Raw genomic sequence first — 19,280 nt, 5'->3', positions numbered from 1 at the left:
GTTTGTGGCAGGGCTCTGTCTCATACTTGTGACCTGAATAGCTGGATCAGTTTCTACACAGGGATTGAAGGAGAGGGAATAAAGTGAAAAACAAGCTAGGAAGTACAACAAAAATTCCGGAAAAATACTCAGAAATCTCCCAAGCCGAGATGTGCTGTACTTGTGTAAGAAGGATCAGAAGGCAGAGCTTGGGCACATGACCTCAAGCTACTCAATGCAAATGAGGGAGTGTATCCTCAGGTTTTTGGCACAAAGGGTTCCTTGCTGTTCGAAGCATGCTATCAGCTAAACCAGTTCTGGATGCAGTGCAAGCTTTGGCAGCAGAAGAAATGCTTGGATACTCTCTGAAGATTGAAGGCGATGAGGTAAGATATGGCTTAAAAAGAGTTGAAAGTGAAGGATCCAAGCTGAATCAGTCATTTAGATTGTGATAGTAATGCATAATATAATTTTTTCTTTCAAGGTTATGAAAAGGAAAAATAAGTGTGTGTACATTGTCTTGTTTCTCCTAGCTGATACTGATAAAATGTATTATACCAGTGTGATGAAAATGTTAAATTATTGAAGATACAAGTTTTAACACTGTATAAAATCTATTTCATTCTGTTTGTATGATTTTCCCCCTTTCTAGGCTAACCAGAAAGTCAAACTCAGTTTATAAGGTGCTGATCTTATTCTCAAAGTAAAAGTGTAAATATTTTTCCTGCATATAAATTAATGTAACTTTACGAATAATGGAAAACATTTCTTTATGTTTGAATTTTATATCTGCAGTATGTTGCTAATTATAAAGGGCTTGACAGTCTGCTCACTGGATTTGTTCTGGAGAGAAAATTTTGAAGAAGTATTTAATGCAAAACAAAGCCATTTATTTAACAAAAGCCTTGTTTATATGAAACTTCATGCTCTGAACAGATTATTGATTAAATTTATATAATTTTATGGTATGACTGTGGCTGCTTTGAAATCTCCAAGCCTCACATTACTTTCCTAGGTTTTCCTGATGTAGAAATATATCCTTTATATGTACATAGAAACTAGGGTTGATGATACTTTTCCTACTGTAATGCTTGTGGGAAAACTTGAAAAAAGCTTTGTCTCCTCATGTGGAGTATCAGCCATGTACATGCTTAGAATAATTTTTTGTGGTCTGATTTCTTAAGTGGGAAGAGAGTTAAACTGAATCACAGATGAACATCAGATGTGAGCCCCAAGAGCCGTGGTTTAGAGTAATGAGAATATTTCTCTTTGAGGCAAAATCAGTTTTCAATCTGTGTTTTAAGTCTAAAATTACATTTTTCTACATCCCTTCAGGCAGATCTCTTTATCCTGATATGTGCTTTTCATGGTTTAATTTTTCTCTTTTTTGAGAAAATGTTTAAGCTTGACCAAGAAAGCTGTACTTTTACATAGTTTTAGAATAATATATCTTCCTAAGGACTATACTGGTGAAAAACATTTCTTCAAATCTCCTTCCTTTTTATCTTCCATACAGACTTGCTTTTTTGAGAATTGGTCACTTTTCCTTTTGGGAATTTTTCATAACTTGAAATACAAAGAATTCCAAGATGATAAAAGATAAGAATAACAGATAAAAAGAGTTCAAACCTCCCCTTTTTTGTCCTTTTTTTTTTAATGGGTACATACATTTTTTGATGCTAGAAAGCTTTTTTAGCTGTCCTTTTTGATAGTATTTTATAGTAATATTTTATAAAATCTTACTGATTGGAAACAACTAGATCTTTTTTCCTTATAATGAGTTATTTTGTTAAAATGACATGGACTTTTGCTTAAGATTCTAGGACAAGTATTAAGACCTTAGTTTATACTTTGAAATGGTATTTAGTAATCTGGAGTCAAGCAGTTTAGAGAATTTACAAACAGAGATGTAGCTCTGAGTTTGTTTCTCTTGCTAGTAAATAAACTCATAAATATCTGTTTATACACTGGGATGTTATCCTTTAAATTCCAATTTGTTGAAGAGAATTATTTCTGTGTTTATCTGAGGTCTTCCTCTTTCTGCCCCCATGCATAAATATCACAGAATTGACCATCAAAATGTTTCTCATGGTCCAGAACTTGCCAAAACTTTGAATATATGATGCAGACTGTGTCAAGCCCTTAGCTGTAGTATTATGAGTTTACATGTGTAACTGTTTATGATTTTGTTGCATTTACTAGGTTTGCTGGGATGGGTAATCTTCTTAAGGTCCTTACCAGGGAAATTGAAAACTATCCACATTTTTTCCTGGATTTTGAAAGTAAGTTTAAACAATTACAAGACAATGAGAGAATCTTTTCCCTGACTTAACAGCAAACTGAGGAAAAACTTTTAAAATCTGATTGCTTACAATGTGTATTTTCCAGCACAACCAGTCTGTCCAAGTCCTTGTCTCTAAAATCATTTGTTCACTCAGGACTCCTTTTCTCTTCCTTTTCTATTTTTCAGGAACCAAATGGGAAATCTTTTAAAAGTTCTCACTTGCACAGAGCTTGATCAGGGGCCAAATTTTTTCCTTGACTTTGAAAGTGAGCAAAGCTTCTTGCCTGGCTTGCCTTCTTTGCTTATTATTTCCTAATAAACTGCATGTGCTTATGCATCATAAAGCAATTCAAAAGGGATTTGCAAATAAATCAAATTACACTTCAGTAGAATATTGCTTTTTGATTTGTATAAAACCATACAAAATTCCTTCAATTCATTTTGAGCAGAGAAAGGGACAGAAAGGTAGATGTGCAAGTAAAACCTTATCTTCAATTAAATTCACAACATTTATGTGCCATTGTTAAATTTACATATGAATGAATTCAGCCTCAACTTTCTTTAACAAATCAGGGTTAAAAAAAGTTATGATTTTTTCTTGAATGGAAATACATGTTGGAAATAAAAAGCTGGAAAAAAAAGCAGTGTAGGTAGAACTAGTTTTGCTTAGTTCAGTGATGATTTAGCTGGGTTTATATTTTCTGAAAAGTAGTGAAGTGGTCAAAGTCTATGTGCTTGATTGCATCTTTCTTAATTGCATGGTTATCAGTTCGCAGCAAAGTGTTTCCCATTCCAGTTTTCTTGTCACATCTATATTTGATTCAAAGCTGTTTTCACTTTTGCTGACTATAGTTTCTCTGCATGTACTTCTAGACACTGTCATCAAGTCCTTTAAAATGGGTTTAATCTGTCTTCACTACATACGTGAAATGCTTTCTTATTGTGATGGTTTCTCTCTTAATGCCTCTATTCTATTAAAAAAAAAACAACAAAAAGGTTTTGAGAAAATCCAGTGTTATTAAAATACCTTTAGCATGGTTTAAAACATTTCAGGTGATTAGATACATATTTTATCATCTTGAAAGTTTTGTTCCTTAATCATTTATTCCTGAACTATTTTTCTGAAAAAGGTAACTGACATGCTATGAGCATGTATGTGTGTGTGCACTTGGAAGCACTGTTTCCAAAGGTCCCTTGAACACACACTTAAATCTCGTGAAACTGTTCAAACTTGCTTTCTTAGATGAGAGCTAGAGCTGGAACTGTGCACATATCTTAATCTTCTCATCTAGAGCCTAATTACCTCATTGTGAAAAATCAGTTTTAAATTATGAGAAAAAGGTTAATTGGTTAGTTTGAGTTTAGGAAAAGCCATGTATCCCTTCTTCTCTATCTATATAATTGGAAACTTTTACGCTCATCCCAGGATGTCAAACCTGTGTGCAAGCTACCACTTAATTTTTTTCTACCAAACTTTTGAGGGCCTTGGCAGTGCTCTGTGGCTTTGCCAGCTATTATGAAAGTTTTCAGCTGCTCTAAGCTTCCAGGTTTAATCAGCCCCATTGTGTCCTTGTTGGCAAGAAAATGTTCCTGACCCAGGCTGCAGGCTTGGCAGGAAACAGGTGGTCTGGCAGTGGGGAGCCTTGGTAGAGGTGGTGGTGAGAGGGGGAAATACCGAATTTTTTGCCTTGGCAGCAGAAGTTTGTTTTTTTTTTCCAAAAGCACATGGCCAAGAACTGAATGATGTACCCTCTGCCACGGGAGGTGCCAGTGGTTGGGGTGCACTAGTCAGGCACATCTACCTGGAGAGGAGCAAAACTGTCATCTCCAAATTTCAGGGAGTTCCATGCTTGTGAGTGAGAGTTTAAGTTTTTCTCATGAAATACAGTCCCAGAGGGTTTTAGTGGCACAAAATCTACATTGGGTCAAAGAGATCTGCCTGAAAGGGCTGTGATTTTGTGCTTTGGTCTCCCTTAATTGGCCATCATACAGTGCAAAAAGACACTCTAAGTTGAGTGGGCACAGGTCAGTCTGGTGTGGGCTTGCTGGACCTGTGGCTTTCTGTGGCCTGAGCTGTCAGTTCTAGCTCATGGGTGAACATGGTCACTACAGTTGGCCATTTGGAGGATGAGGGGTGTGCTGAGCTGATGTGTTTACTGTATTCTTTATTTGCATCAGCATATTGCTTTCTAGTTTCTGTGTGCTTTTCCATTAGCTGGCTACAAAGAAAAAAAGAAAAAAAAAGTTTGAAATCATCTCTTTTCCCCTGCTTTCCTGCAGCTGTCCACATTGCAGTTACAATTATTTTTTTACACTTAACATTACTCTTCAATCCAAACTGGAAACCAAGTTTTGTAACTCCGTGGTCATACTTGAAAAAACTTGAATTCAGCATTAATTTCAGTTAATGCTATATAGCAAAAACAGTTCTGTTTGCTCCCCAGTACTCATTTTAGAGTAGGGCAGTTACTGGGTCTCTGTGGAGAATATCATTCTCCATGCAGGTGGAAAGGCCTTTTCTTTGAGGGGTGTTGCAGACTAAATGCATTCAGCCAAATTACTTTTTTTTTTTAAGGTCTACTGAAAGGTTTATATAAAGAAAAGTAATTTCATCTTTCATAGAAAGTGCACCATATTGCTGTTTTACACTTGGATCTTGATGGGGGTATTTTTAATCAAACTGCTACCTCTTTGGTTTGATTATATACCACTTATTTTACCTTAATTCCTTCTTAGCTCTCAGCTTGAAAATAATGTTAGGAAAAGTGAGTGCCTGGCAAGTCTTGAGAGTCTGTGGATTTCTGGATTTCACAGCAAATTCTCTTGAATGGATTTTGTCACTTCAAGAACAGTTTTGTTCTTTAAATGTTGACCTTATTTAAAGTAGTTACAGATAAATGAATTCTGGGTATTTGAGCTCTTTCTATACCGTCTTAAATTGCTCTTCTTTGCAGAAAATCTGTTGTCAAATTACTGCTGCCTTTTTCAGGCAAAGTAAACAAATAATTCCACATGAATTCTTGGAAATAATTTGAAAGTTGAGGCAACAATTTATTTTTAATCTAAAAGACTAAAACTTATAGCTTATTGGGAGGAGATGTCCTTAAGTGACACCTACAGTCCCATCCTCTCCTCAAATACTTTTTATAAGACCTCTCTAACCCTAATGTGAGCAGATTCTTTTTTTTTAGTGTTAGCTAGGTGGACTTGATCCTAGTTAAATCCCTCTCATCTCCTCCAAGAATCTTACTTTCTAGGATTCCCCCAAACCCCCAGAAAGATTCATGAAATCTTCAGTTATTATTCATATATGATTAAAAGGATCTATTATTAGAACGTGTCTGGCAGCAGTGCAACTGCTCACTTTCCACATAATAGGCTATTAATTAATACCCTTGCTGCACAGGCAGCAAGGCTGGGGATATAATCTGGGTCCACTCAATTCCCAAAGGGCAGAGTGCCCTGAGCCAGAAACTGCAGCTCAGCCAGAGAGGTGCTGTGTGTCCATCCCTTGTTCACCAGAGGGCTGAAGCTGAGCACTGATCTCCCTGGCACAGCACCCTGCCTGGAGCCAGGATTAACAATTTAGTGAGCTTCACTTTATTCTAGCTAGCTTAGAAAGAATGAAATTCAAAAATCCCTTGTAGCCTGGATAGGATCCTGTTTCTATCCAATACTGGGGATTCTTTAATATATGGAGTATAGCGGGTTCTGGCACCCTCTAAAGTGCATTACTCCCTGTAGTTATAATGCCTTTGCTCATTTTTAAGAGTTTTGATTTTGTCCCAAATTGACATGGAAAAAAGTAATTGTCATGATTTGTCATTGTCATTGACAAATCTGAAATAGGACTTTAGCATTATTTGCCACATGTGTAAAGGTGAGGGAGAGCATGTGTTCATGGAATGGATGAATGACCATAGCCTGTTTTTTTTCTGATGGAGCCAATGGAAGTGTATTTCTCTTGAGAGCTAAAATTTTCAAATTTTGCTGGTAGGATCTGTATATGGAAGATTCAAGCTTCATCTGTCTCTTGTATTAATTTGATACAGGATTCATATGGTTGTTTAGGGTTCACATTAGAAACATTTGTCCAAAGGGAGGTAAAAAGGTTCTCTATTTTTAATACATCTTGTTAAACACAGAATGCTCTGAGTGCTAATCGTGAGTACTCTACAAACTCAGTTTTGAAATGCAGTGAGTCTGGCTATTATGGTAACTCGTTTGTGAGAGGGCTTGCATTCCCCTTGGGTTAGTCAGTGGCAGTGGTTTCATTTATAAAAGGGCTCAGGTTGCTGAAGCACATGCTGGTTCTCTGGTGGTATGGAGGTAAGAGGTGAGCACAGCCAAGCAATGATTCCACACTGATTCAGGATTGGCATTTTTAATTCAGTGCAGAGAAACAAGCTTTGGTTTTGGTGGATTAGGAAGCCAGTTTTAAAAGTCAAAATCTGTCATGAAGAAGTCTCTATTCCTTTCAGTTGGTTTTTGCTATTGTTGTTGACAGTAAGATGAAATTGTTTTCAAAGTGATCCATTACAGTTATTTTAGCTGACCATTTTTGGCAGGATCTTCTTGTAAAATCCCTTTTGAAACATGGCCATGGTCTTACCAGAACATCTGTCCACTTCTATTTCATAAATAAGATGCATGGGTTTTTTTAAGAAAAGCCTGAATCATCCTCCCTGCCTTTATTTTTAAGCTAAACACTTCCAACATAAACTGCTTCTGCAAATGCAAGCTAAGCCTGTTGCTCTGAAGCCTTTGCAACCCTCTCCCTCTCCTTCCCTTTCCTTCCCTCTTGCACATACCTACCTGTCTCTTGCTCCTACTTCCCCAGGGATACTACAGAAAGCTCAATGAGTCTCAAATATTCCTCCTTCCACCAACTTCCAAAAGATGAATTGTGAAATTTTGAAAAAGACTTACAATAAAGGGTGTTACTAAAGGCTGTATTGAAGTCCCAAAGTGCTGAGCAGTCTATAGCATTTACATCCCCCTTAAGTACCAGTACTTTTAAAGATAATAAATTGTAAAAATTATCATAGAAGTACCTTGTTAACCAACAAGGTTAGCAACTGCTTCAGGTGACCTGCACACGCAAATTTTACACTAGTGAAGTGCACTAACAAATATTTATTTTCTTTTGTGTTAATATTTACTGAAAATGTTATTTTCATTAACTTATTTAACTGTTAAAATATAGATACTGATTTTTATGTGACTCCTACCTTCCCCTACTCTGTTGTTTTGCAGAATCACTGCTTTCTTTGTTAAAATCAGAAGGGTTTTCTGTTTTGCTTCTTTATCACAAGGTGGCAAACCCCTTATGGTGTGTGCCTGAGATTTCTCGCAGCCTGAGGAAAGAACCAGTCTGGAACACTGTAAATTTAATGTGACTGATGGGTCACTTCAACAGCCATGTCTCAGTTGGGATTTTCCTGTAGATACAGTTTTTCCCTTTCGTGCTCCTTTCCCTCACTTTTTGAAGGATAGTGGAATTTTTTAGTTACATGAAGTATTTTGGCTCTAAAACCCAGCTAAGTAAGCCCAGTTTCTGTTTATTTGCACTTTTTAAATAAGATAAAGGAAAACTTCCAGAATAAAAGGAAGTCCAATCAGTATTATGTGCCCAGTCTCACGGGACTCGTGGTGCCATAGAAATATAGCAAAGGTTTTAAGTACAAGTTTCGGTGGAGCTACAGACATGTAAATCTCAGCCATTTGTGTCCTGTTCATGCAAGGTCCATAGATGATAACTGGAATAATTAAAACAAATTATCTGAACCTGAAACATCATGGAGAGAATGACTGTTTTCCATGCATGCACTCCAGTGTGAACCAGTTCATTTGTTTGTAATGGGGATGGGTAAATGAATCCCATACTGATACATAAGTAGAAAACTCTGTCAGTTTTCTTCAGGAGAGTGAGACAACTAAACAGAAAAAGTATTTTTAATATTTCTTGTCTGTTAATCTAGAGATGAACACATTAGTTCATCCTAATTGGTAAGTTTTGAAGTTACCTCATTGCTTTTAATTCAAACAAGTAGTCTTAAAGTTCTAAGATTCAACTTCAAAGTAATTTTTTTCTTTCATAAAAATTAACATTCTGTCTTTACAAACTGATACAAATCTAAGGGAAAAAACACAGTTGTGTCTCTATAGAAATCTGCTGGGACAATGCCATTGTTCCTATACGTACTGACTGCAGTCCTATATCTAGGTCATCCAGTCTTTGGTCAGTGCCTGTCATCTTTATGTTTTAAAGAAAAAAAAGACAGAAGATCTCTACCTTGTCTAATGTGTCCGTGTTTTGCGGATAACATCACTCCCTGGTGTCACACTGCTGTGTAAATCCCATCGGAGGAGATTTGAATAGGAAAATTGATCTACTTTCACATGTCATTTCTCTCAACAATTAAGGTCTACAGGTCACTCACACCCTGAAAACTGATTACTGACAGAGCTGGATTTATTTTAGTGGCAGGAATGATCCCTGACACACATGAGAAAAAAATATTTTTAATAGTACTATATCTGGGTTTTACAAAAGGAGATATAAATTACCCTGGTTAAGGAAGCCTGTAGGAAAGTCAAAGTGGAGCAATATCCCACTGCTCCATCCATTGAAAGGCCTGATTTTATCCCCAAGCTGCAAGAAAAGTGAGCAGTTCTTTGTAATTGAGCCATGGAGCTTGTGAAAGAGAGGAACTGATGCATTATCCTATTTTCTAATAACATTGCTTTATGATACTGCTGCTCTTTAAAATACTGCATTTTGAGAAGAGGCATTATAAGCCAGAGCATACAAAAACTGTACTGTTTTTCCTTCCTTGCTATAAAGAGCAGAAGCTTGGATGTTAGCAGAATGGCAGTATAATTGTATATTTTAAAAAATCCTACATCAGAATGGAGTTACACATAGTCAAGCTGGATATGGTATTGTTAAGTGGAACTGAGTAATCTTGCCATTTGTACTGCAGCTTCCTTTTGACTTTGTGCATTTTGCTTTTCTCTTTCTTAGATGCACAGCCCACAGATGGAGAAAGGGAGGTATGGAACCAGATCAGTGCAGTGTTACAGGACTCAGAAAGCATGCTTGCAGACCTTCAGGCTTACAAAGGAGCTGGACAAGAAATTAGAGATGTATGTTTGTTAATGACAGTTCTTTGGAAGCAAAATGAGGCAAAACTCAATGTGCTCATTGCTTCTGTTCTCTGTCCAAGCACATTGTATGAATTCATATGGAAATCTCCTTAAAATTGTATTTTTAAAATACATGAGAGATTATGCTTGACATTTAATAGAAACCCCAGTGTGAAACCATTAAATGATGGCTGTTGGAACATATTTCAGGCTTTCTGTTAGTAATTAGTAATTATTTTTCACATCAAGAAACAGCATTTCATACACCTTGTTTCATGTATCTTATGATAGAAGTCAAAGTTGAGGACATGGAAGAAGTAATAGTTGTCAGAAATGCATGACACGGATAGTTGTTTTTCTGTGTAAGTGGAATAATGTACCATAGTCAATTATAGCTTCACATCCACTTTAGAGGCATCTTATTCTGTGAAACTGATCCGGATGTACAGTTATGAACTGTAACTTAGAATTTTTCTCAGGTGACCAAAACTTTCCCTGCATCAGATTTGCAAATACTCTTAGTGTGAGCTGTTGGTTACTTAAAAACTTCAACACACTGAAGATTTCAAAAGCATCAAAACCTGAAAAAAAAGGCTGCTTTCACAACCAGTAGTCACACAAAAGGTTTTACTTGATGTGTTACAATAGTTTTTCTCCCAAGAGAACATGCAAGAATATATTTCTGTATGTCAGTGGTTCACTGTAATGAATGATTTTAAATCAGTATGTTACTGGGAGAGGGAAGGTGAAAAGCACAGTATTTTTTGGAACTCTATGCAATGTCATTTCTCCAAATTCTTCTATGTTTTACAATACTTAGTTTTTAAAATCACGTAGAAAAATTCCAAACCACCTTTTGCTTGTAATTCATTTATCACAGGTCTTTACAGTAATATTTTCATTGCAGGCAATACAAAATCCCAATGATATCCAGCTGCAAGAAAAAGCATGGAATTCAGTCTGTCCCTTGGTTGTGAGGCTAAAGCGCTTTTATGAGTTTTCACTCAGATTAGGTGAGCCCTGTTTTAGTATGTCTTACAGGTTTTTTATATATAATGAAAGAGGAAGTTTTGTATTTCCACAAACTTTTTAAAGGAGTTAATATCATTTTTTTATATCAACAGATATTTAACTGCAATTGCATTTATCAAGGTATCTCTTTAATCTTAATTTCATAGTTTGTTAGTTTGTCTCTATTACCTAAATAGCATACAAGCAAAAAACATTATGAAACTACAAAGTTTTTCTCTGTTTCCTGCCACTGTTCTCCACTTCACTGGTCCCTGTTGGACTAATGCAATTTATTTTTTTGTAATTTGGATCCTTTGGACTTTTAAAAGGAATGTAAGCCAGTAATATTTTGAAACTGTTTAAAAGCAGGGATAATGGGAAAAGAGTATCGATAAACTCTCTCATGGGGTGAAAATCCAAATTTGGATGTGTTGTACACTGAATTTGTCATCCCAACAAACACAAAAGGTGATGTAATTTTCCTTTGAATTAGGACTCTGGAATGCAAATGTATGTATAAATTGAGAGGGCTCCCAGTGCAAGGGAGTTCTTCTACAACATGCTCTAAATATGTCTTTTTGAGTTATGCTCGTAATTACAGGCACGAGAGCTGATTTGTATTGCTATCAGTGCCTAAGAGGACACTTTTAGTAACAGACATGCCAGAATAATCTCTATACTGAGCTGATGGCTAATTGAGGAGGATGAAAGTTGAATATCTGAATGCAAGAAAAATGCTTCCTCTAGAATTTTTGATAGGGATCCAAGATAAAGGGTGACAAAAATGGAAAAGAGTTCAGTGATACAAAATGGAGAGAAAATGGCAGAGCCTGAAGAGACAGGTGTCTTTAATTAATGCTTCTCGCTTTAGAATAGTAAGAAAAAACACTTCTGTTAGGGCTCTGCATGTTCAGAGGGTTCCTTGCCTTTGAATGCAGTATATTTAGATACATAGTTAAAACTCTGTTTGTGTGGACTGACTGCAATTTGTTCTTCTGATTTTTATTCAGAAAAAGCCCTGCAGAGTTTACTGGAATCCTTGACATGCCCTCCCTACACTCCAACTCAGCACCTGGAACGGGAGCAGGCTCTAGCAAAGGAGTTCGCAGAAATCTTACATTTTACTCTTCGTTTTGATGAACTTAAGGTTAATAAAGTCCTTTAACACATATTGACCTTATTGATTTTTGCTGTCTATTTTGAACCAAAACTGATTATTTCCTGTTTGTCTTCCTGGAAGATGAGAAACCCAGCAATTCAGAACGACTTCAGTTATTACAGGCGAACAATAAGTCGCAACAGAATAAATAACATGCATGTAAGTAAATGAACTCTGATGTGCTGCACACAGTGAGGTATTTATTTATCAGGATGCATTTATGCCATTTGTGGTAGAGTTTTTGCTTTTGATTCAGTAGCTGTCATGTTCTCTCCTCCACACCAAGAGTTGATCAGCAGTCTGGATGAAGTGATTAGAGAGGACTATTCATGCAGCAGTCTGCTTGCTGACATGAACATGTACTGTATCTTTTTCTTGCTGCTGGCAAGATTTTAAAGAGCTTTACTGACTGTTTTTTTCTCCTGTTTTCATCAGCTAGACATTGAGAATGAAGTGAACAATGAAATGGCCAATAGGATGTCCCTGTTCTATGCAGAAGCCACACCAATGCTGAAAACCCTCAGTAATGCAACGACACATTTTGTATCAGAAGTAGGTAAAGGGGGAGAAAGGTCTAATACAGACATTATTGATTTTAATTTTACAAGATAGTTTGGTGAACTGTGACTTTTTCTTTCCCTTCCAGAACAAAACGTTACCAATTGAAAATACAACAGACTGTCTAAGTACTATGGCCAGTGTATGTAAAGTCATGTTGGAAACACCGTAAGTTTTATCCTAAATCTTGGGGGGCTTGTATGAGAGAACTTGCACTTTATTTAGCCACCTGGGATAACACATTTTTTCCTAAGTGAATTCCTATATCATTGCCTGAAGTTGTTACTGCTTGTGTGTACACAGCATGACCTGGTATTAGAAAGCCTTGTCTCCTGTTCTAACCACCTTATATCTTTCCTGAAGCAGTGTTGAGTTTTTCTGGGGAGAGCTTACATTGTCAGCCTGCATTTCAACAAAAGGCTAAAATATGAGTGTAATCTTACACACTCACAGGCTTCAAAGTCTGTGTCTTGTCTAACCAGGGCCAAAGGCTGACTGCTGCCTCCTGCTTGGATGTGCTGCTCAATTACTAGCATTCAGAGGGGCAAGATTTTGGCTCTTCCAAGACAAACTTTAGCAAATACACAACGATTTTTCAAGGATCATTTCAGTAGGTCTTTTTTTGGATGCAGCCATCTTATTCTAGATATGAAAAAATTCAGCTGTATGAATTTTCATTCATGTAAATGTATTCATCTGTACAGTGGGATTCTGTATTATTGTTTTCCTATGCATTTAGTGAAATATTCTTTAGGTTAGATATCTCTTTGACTGGAAAACATATACAAGATAGAAGCAAAGTAGTCTTTCTGCCTATGAGTCATTTGTTCATGGTGGCATGGAAAGGGTAGAATTCCTGAGGTTTGTGTTTGTTTATGAAAATTCTAGAGAAGTGTATGTAGGGGCAGGACTCATCTCATAATCCCGAGATGTCATAGAAGTATTAACTGAAAAGTAGCCTTTTGACTCAGCTCTTTTTTTGGCAAAAGTAGAGGAAAAAGTTGTGAGTCATCTAGATGATTATCTGATATTTAATTCTAATTGTGGGATAATCAAGCATTTTCACATCAAAATTTCTGTAACCTTTAAATCTGTTCATGTTACAATGCTGTGGAAGAATATAAAAGCTGAAATTGTTGCAAACTGAGAGGTACTACAGTATAGAGAGAGAGCGAAGAGAGCACAATGACTATTACAATCCACCTTGGTGAAGCCCTGAACTCACCAGCTGCTGAACTTAGATCCTACTGAACAGTTTCAAAGTAGGAATTTAAGCAAAAACAGTAGCTTTTATTTGAGGTCCCAGCATGTCATGTTTCTGAGATTAAACAGAAGTATGAACAATCTCCATCATACTTTGTGAAGTTTTCTGTGAAGCCATCATCACGTACATTTTGAGGATCTCAGCTGTGCATGGGCATGACAAGAGGTTCACATCTCTCTATTTACTTTCTAACCATTCTTCTAAACTGGCAAGGGCTTACAGAATTCACAAATATTGGAAGTCTTACTAATGTGCATCTGCAACCTTAAAATACACTCAAAGTCTAGTTTTTTAATTTGTCTAGTAAAAGGGCTAGCATGTTTATTTCTTTTGTTCTGTTTTTCAGAGAGTACAGGAGTAGATTCACCAGTGAAGAGACCCTTATGTTCTGCATGCGGGTGATGGTGGGAGTTATTATTCTGTACGATCACGTTCATCCTGTGGGAGCTTTCTCAAAGACATCAAAGATTGATGTAAGAGAGGCCTTTCTTTAATACTTTGTCATAAGGTTTGAGAATTCTAGTCTGCAGCTCTTTTTCAGCACAAGTTAATGGCTTGGTATAAATAATTTTAATTACTTCTGAATGGCAAAATTTAGAATTTGTCTTCACCTGTGCACTTAAATACATCAGTTTGAAAATAAAATAAGGACCAGGAGTTTTTTGGGGGGTTTTTGGTTTTTTTTTTTGGTATTTTCTTCCAGACACAGATAATAACTTTTCTTTTCTAGCTCTGCTTTCTTGCCAACTGTATAGTTAGGCTAAAATAAAATTGTGTTACACCTAGCCTGGAATATGTTCTGTGGTCAGTTTGTTTTTTTTTTAAAATCATGTAATTTATCAATGCTGAAATACTCATCTTTGGCCGTAGTTCTGTTCAATTTTGTCTCTGCTTTGTCTGAGATCTGAAGTAGCAGAACTGAAATGTTACTGACCCTTCAGTTTTATCTTTGGCATGGCCAGTCACAGAGAAATCAGCCTTATTTTTCCATTTGAGAAATTGTAAGCACACATAAAAAGAGTCCCCTTATTTTTCTATTTTCAAAAATGAAAAAGAATTGCTCAAATTTTTATCCCCTTTGGCTTGGTCTGGTGTGATCAGAACTGCTGGGGCATGTAAACCTGTACTGAGTAATGTACACACAGACTTGAGTTTCTCTAATTTAGGAAAGACAACTGTGTCACTTCAAAAGATGTGGTGCTGGCCTGAGAATCTCATCTGATCTGTTGTTTGCAAAGCTAGTTACACCTTCCAGGTAGAAACGAGCCAGCTGTGCAGTGAGCAGTGTCTTGGGCTGGTCACTGTCAAGGATGCTGAGCTACATTTTCTGAGTAATTTTTTGCTGGCAAGTAAATGGACCCTAACTGCAATTAAGTGTTTCATCATCCACTTTCTTAATGAGGCAGATGTGCTCTTTAGCTGCAAAGATTCTGACATGTAGATTTAGCACTCCAATGTGACTTGGAAAATTAAAGGATTCAAGTCTTGACTTGGCCATGTCTTTATCTGTCATTTTGATTAAAATGGAATTAACCTAGGCTAATTTCTGGATAGCTAGATTAGATGTCTTCATAGCAGTGGGAAGAAATAGGTACTTCTGGGGCATAATTCATTACATATGAAAATCTATTCTGAATCGGTTAGAAGAATTTCTTGTTTTTCTCTATTGACTAGCTAGGGAGTCTCTGCAGTGGGTCAAATGAGTTCTACTCCTGCTTTCTCTGCTTCATTTCCACTTTTGTAAATTTGGACAGTTTCAGCCTGTTTTTTACAGTCTCCACAAAGACGTTCATTCAGTGTGGTGTTAAAATCAACACCATGGTCTTCTTAGATTAAATTTTTAACCACTAGTTATGAAACAATTGTAAGTTATCACCAGTTAGGTTTACAACTAAAAACTGAATACTGACAATTACTTCCTTGTGTGCAAACATAAAAATAAAAGTCGAAGTTGAAACATCTCAGAGTTGTTAACTGCAATGACATAGAACTTCCAAAATCTATTCTTTTTTAGCTTATATCAGCCATTTTTCATTTTTATATTTTTAACTTGGAATTGGAGAAACCGTGTGCAAGTTAAAATATAGACACTTCATGTATATTTTACTCTCTACAAATGCTTATTAAAGTAGATGTTTTCTGCAAAGTTAGGTTTTTAACTTTGAGATAATTTTTAATAAGTTATAATGCTTTTATTGTGTCATGTTTACATTAACACTCAGTAAGAAAAGAAACCTGCCTATATAGTGAAAATTTTCCTTGTTTTCAGCTAGTACAATTCATATATTATTGTTCAATAGTGGCATGCTTCTGTTCCCAGATGAAGGGATGCATAAAAGTTTTAAAGGAACAACCACCTGACTCTGTGGAAGGACTTCTGAATGCTCTCAGGTATGTGTGATTCAGCCTTAGAAAATTACTCTTTATTTTTCTCCCAATCTCTTTATATTCAAGACTCTTCACTTCAGAAGCTTGATTTAATAAGATTGTCCTTTCAGGTTTGCCTTCATCACCTGGGGTTTTCTTAATATTAATTTATTTCCATTTCATTTCACATGAATAAACAACAACTGTTAATATTGTGAACAGTATATGCTAGCTAAGATTTGCTATATAAAATACCCCAACATCTAGAACATTTTAGAAATGAATTATCAGATTTCTGTTTCTCAAACCCTTAGTATTTCCCTTCTCCCTTTCCATCTTATTAAGACTCTTTTTTTTTTTTTAATCTTGCTGAATTATCCAGCTTCAAGAAAATAGCATCCTAAATCCTAATCCTGTAGCTAAGTGTTTATGGTGCTGTCTTGGAAAGGAAGACATATAAGGGTTTGACACTTCTCTGAAGCTGAGAAGGGAGTTGGTATCAAGTTTTTCAGAGCTGTTTTGAGTTCTCTAGCTGTTGAATGCTTAGATAGAGTGAGAACTGCACCTGCATATTTGCTTATCATGTCTTTTGAATTAAATTTGATGTGGAGGTAAATCTTATAGATATCAAATGTGTTTTGAGTTTATGTAATAAACAATCTCCCTATGACCATAGGCAGTGGAGAATGTTTGGGTTTAAATGGAAAAAACACACTAAAGCTCTTCAGTGATCTCAGAATATTTAAGAAAACTGCTTAAAGTCATAGATTATGCCAAAGTTCAGTCTAGGTTCCTAAAAGCTTTTAATATTTACCATATTTCTTATGTCTTTCCACAATTTTGCTTCTTTTGAGGCTTTTAAATGGAAAAAAGTGAGAGATAAGTTTGACCCAAGATTATGACAGTGAAATAGATAGCAAAAAGGATTTAACCACAGTTCTCCAGGGAATAATTTATTGCATAGGGTATTTAGAAAATGAAGAGAACCAGACTCTTACCAGTTAAATTCCAATGATCAGTAGAGGAACATGTAAATTCCTCCTTTGCGTGACTGAACTGTGCTGATTTCGAAAACAGGCTCAAGTGTTCAGACTTTTCCTATCCCTGTTCATTTTATAAATTATTGTTTTAACTTGTAATTTCTAGGTTCACTACAAAACACCTGAATGATGAATCTACTTCAAAACAAATTCGAGCTATGCTGCAGTAGTATCCAGATGTTTGTATTGATCACAGAAGATGTGTATGTTTACATAATTTAATACAGTTTGATGTTAATACTTGTGTGTATTTACATAACCATTTTCTTCACAATGCTAAAATATATGAATCTGTTCATAACCTGACTGACTTTATATAGTTCAACCTAAGTTTTTATGCTAGCCTTTGTCTTTTGACTTCTAAAATACTTTTTTACTTAGATACTTCAGTTATGACAGTTTATCTGTGCATTTTAACCATTAAACACCTTCTCTATCAGAGAAGCAAGTAGTAGTGAACAAAAAGCAGAAATCAAACTGAAATGTCAAAGGTACCACAGAAAAGGAACTTTAAAGAAGAAGAAAGTTAAGAGAATGTAAAATTCATTGGGTATGTTTAAAAGAACATGTGCACAGTTTTTTGGTCAGTTTTAGGATCTTATCAAACTAGTATGAATAAGAGAATGCCTGAATGTTCATCACTCTCATGAAATGCATTGTCTTTCCTGTAATAAGTGGACATCCACCTAATTTTAAGAATTATATGCTGTCTGGCATCCAAAAATATATTTCAAACAGGTAATTTTACATTTTTAATTAATTATAACCTATACCTTTCAACAGTTGAGGAAATTAATAACCTTTTTCAGATTCAGTATAAACAGAAAATATGCCTAAAGATCATTGATAGATTTTGAAAATTCTGTATAATTTTATTAGATTTAGAAAGGAAAGGAAAAATACTAATGCCTTGACTTAACTGGAAAAGGTTTGTCAGTGTAAATATATCACAATGAACATTAAATCCCAGACAGCTCTAGTCAGTAAGTCATTTTTTTTCTGATCTAAACTAGTACACTCTTCTGTAGCAGCAAGCTTCCCTTGTATCAAATCAGCCTCATCAAACTAGGGATGGTTTAAATTTAAGAGCTGATCTGTTCTGAGGAACTCCATCAAGTTCCTGATAGTGTTATTCATTAGATGATTCAGAGTCAACACAGAAGTATTTATCAGCTGACTGCTCTTCATTGGCTTTTGAGATGTGATTGATACTTCAAGGAGTTAAGTTCCTTATTGAGTTGTTTGTTCTTACTTTCTTGTAAATTTTCCAGTTAATGGAATAGAAATACTTTGCCAAAAGCAGGAAAGTGCTCATGCTCTGTTAAGTGTGTCTACTGGGTGGTCTGCAGTTGCTGTACATATTCTTGCAGAGGTCACGTTCTGAAAATGTGTTTGATTTTGTGTACTTTGCTTGCATGTATGTGTGGAAACTCCAGTGCTTGTGCACAGATTCAGATTTGTATTTGCTTATTCCTGTGTCGATAAATCAGGGTTTGTGTGCTTTCACTGGAATTTTCATGCACATCTCTTCTAAAAACATTACCTTAAGACTTTGAAGGTGCATTTGGTCTGCTGGAACTTGGCTGCACTGTGACAAACTGTCATTGAATTCAGTCCTTAAACAGTATTAATGTCACAAGTTCTCTGCAGTAGGGATTGACTTAAGAGTTTATTTCTGAGCAGAACAACCACTGTGAGGTTCCTCAGGCCTGATCAGAACCTGCAGGTGCCAGTGTCATACATGTGATGATACTGGACAGCAGCACAACTCCAGCACTGGTGTCACACCTCTGCAGGTGCAGCAGCCAAGTACTGTGTTGTTGTCGGGGACAGAATTAGAGCTCACTCACATTAGATTTTTTTTTTTTTTGTGAAAGCAATGATCACACTTTTTTCACAGTAGTAAATCCACTGTTTACAAGCTCTATTTTTAATGGGGGGACATCTAAAAGTGTATATTAGGGAAAATCCTGCTTTGTTCATAGTCACTTCCAGTTAGGTGAATTAGGTGGATGACAGGCCATTCTGTTGAGCTTTGGTAACTGAAGTTAATATATGCTTACCTGCAATTTTTTGTCAAACAATAAAGTCTTATCTTTAAGTAGCCCAGAGAAAAGCTATTTGTCACTTGTATAATAAAAATGTAAACCTTAAAGCATTCTGTGAGTAGTCATGTGCTGTTTGCTAAAGTCACGGGATTTCTTTGCCTGCTTTGATGTTTTTGTACAGAAGTTTGTTTGAAATAATAAAATGTTTGGTACAGTAAGCTTTGGGACTCCCTATATTTAGAGACAACATAAACAGGTTGAGAAATATCTCATTTAAAGATTTGGATCATATGGTAGGCTCACCTTTATGTGTCCAGTTTGTAGTTTATTTTAAAAGCACTTCAGATGATTCATTGTACGCTGCAACAGTATAACCTCACATCACTTAAAAAATCCTGTGTTTTTATGACATTTCTTAGCA

At 36.0% G+C, this 19,280-nt stretch overlaps 1 protein-coding gene across 11 annotated transcripts in view; it reads left to right on the top strand.

The window, feature by feature from the left end:
* Positions 1 to 19,077, top strand: part of CYRIA (CYFIP related Rac1 interactor A) — a 53,332-nt gene extending 34,255 nt beyond the window's left edge. For 3 of the 11 annotated variants that reach the window (XM_085056893.1, XM_085056892.1, XM_085056890.1), the window contains 10 exons: positions 2,450 to 2,529; positions 9,291 to 9,412; positions 10,320 to 10,425; positions 11,434 to 11,570; positions 11,664 to 11,741; positions 12,018 to 12,134; positions 12,229 to 12,308; positions 13,751 to 13,877; positions 15,674 to 15,795; positions 16,918 to 19,077. In XM_085056893.1, the coding sequence (XP_084913019.1) occupies positions 2,457 to 2,529; positions 9,291 to 9,412; positions 10,320 to 10,425; positions 11,434 to 11,570; positions 11,664 to 11,741; positions 12,018 to 12,134; positions 12,229 to 12,308; positions 13,751 to 13,877; positions 15,674 to 15,795; positions 16,918 to 16,981 (1,026 nt within the window). In that variant the 5' untranslated portion in view covers positions 2,450 to 2,456 and the 3' untranslated portion in view covers positions 16,982 to 19,077. Of the gene's footprint in view, positions 1 to 2,181; positions 2,262 to 2,449; positions 2,530 to 9,290; positions 9,413 to 10,319; positions 10,426 to 11,433; positions 11,571 to 11,663; positions 11,742 to 12,017; positions 12,135 to 12,228; positions 12,309 to 13,750; positions 13,878 to 15,673; positions 15,796 to 16,917 lie in introns of all 11 variants that reach the window. The other 8 variants (XM_085056897.1, XM_085056896.1, XM_085056894.1 and 5 more) reach the window with 6 other exon arrangements.
* The last annotated feature ends 203 nt before the right edge of the window (positions 19,078 to 19,280 follow it).

Source organism: Lichenostomus cassidix, chromosome 3 (assembly GCF_008360975.1).
Source record: "Lichenostomus cassidix isolate B80296 chromosome 3, HeHo_3.0, whole genome shotgun sequence".
Lineage (NCBI taxonomy): Eukaryota > Metazoa > Chordata > Aves > Passeriformes > Meliphagidae > Lichenostomus > Lichenostomus cassidix.
This window is presented reverse-complemented; position numbering and strand designations above follow the sequence as displayed.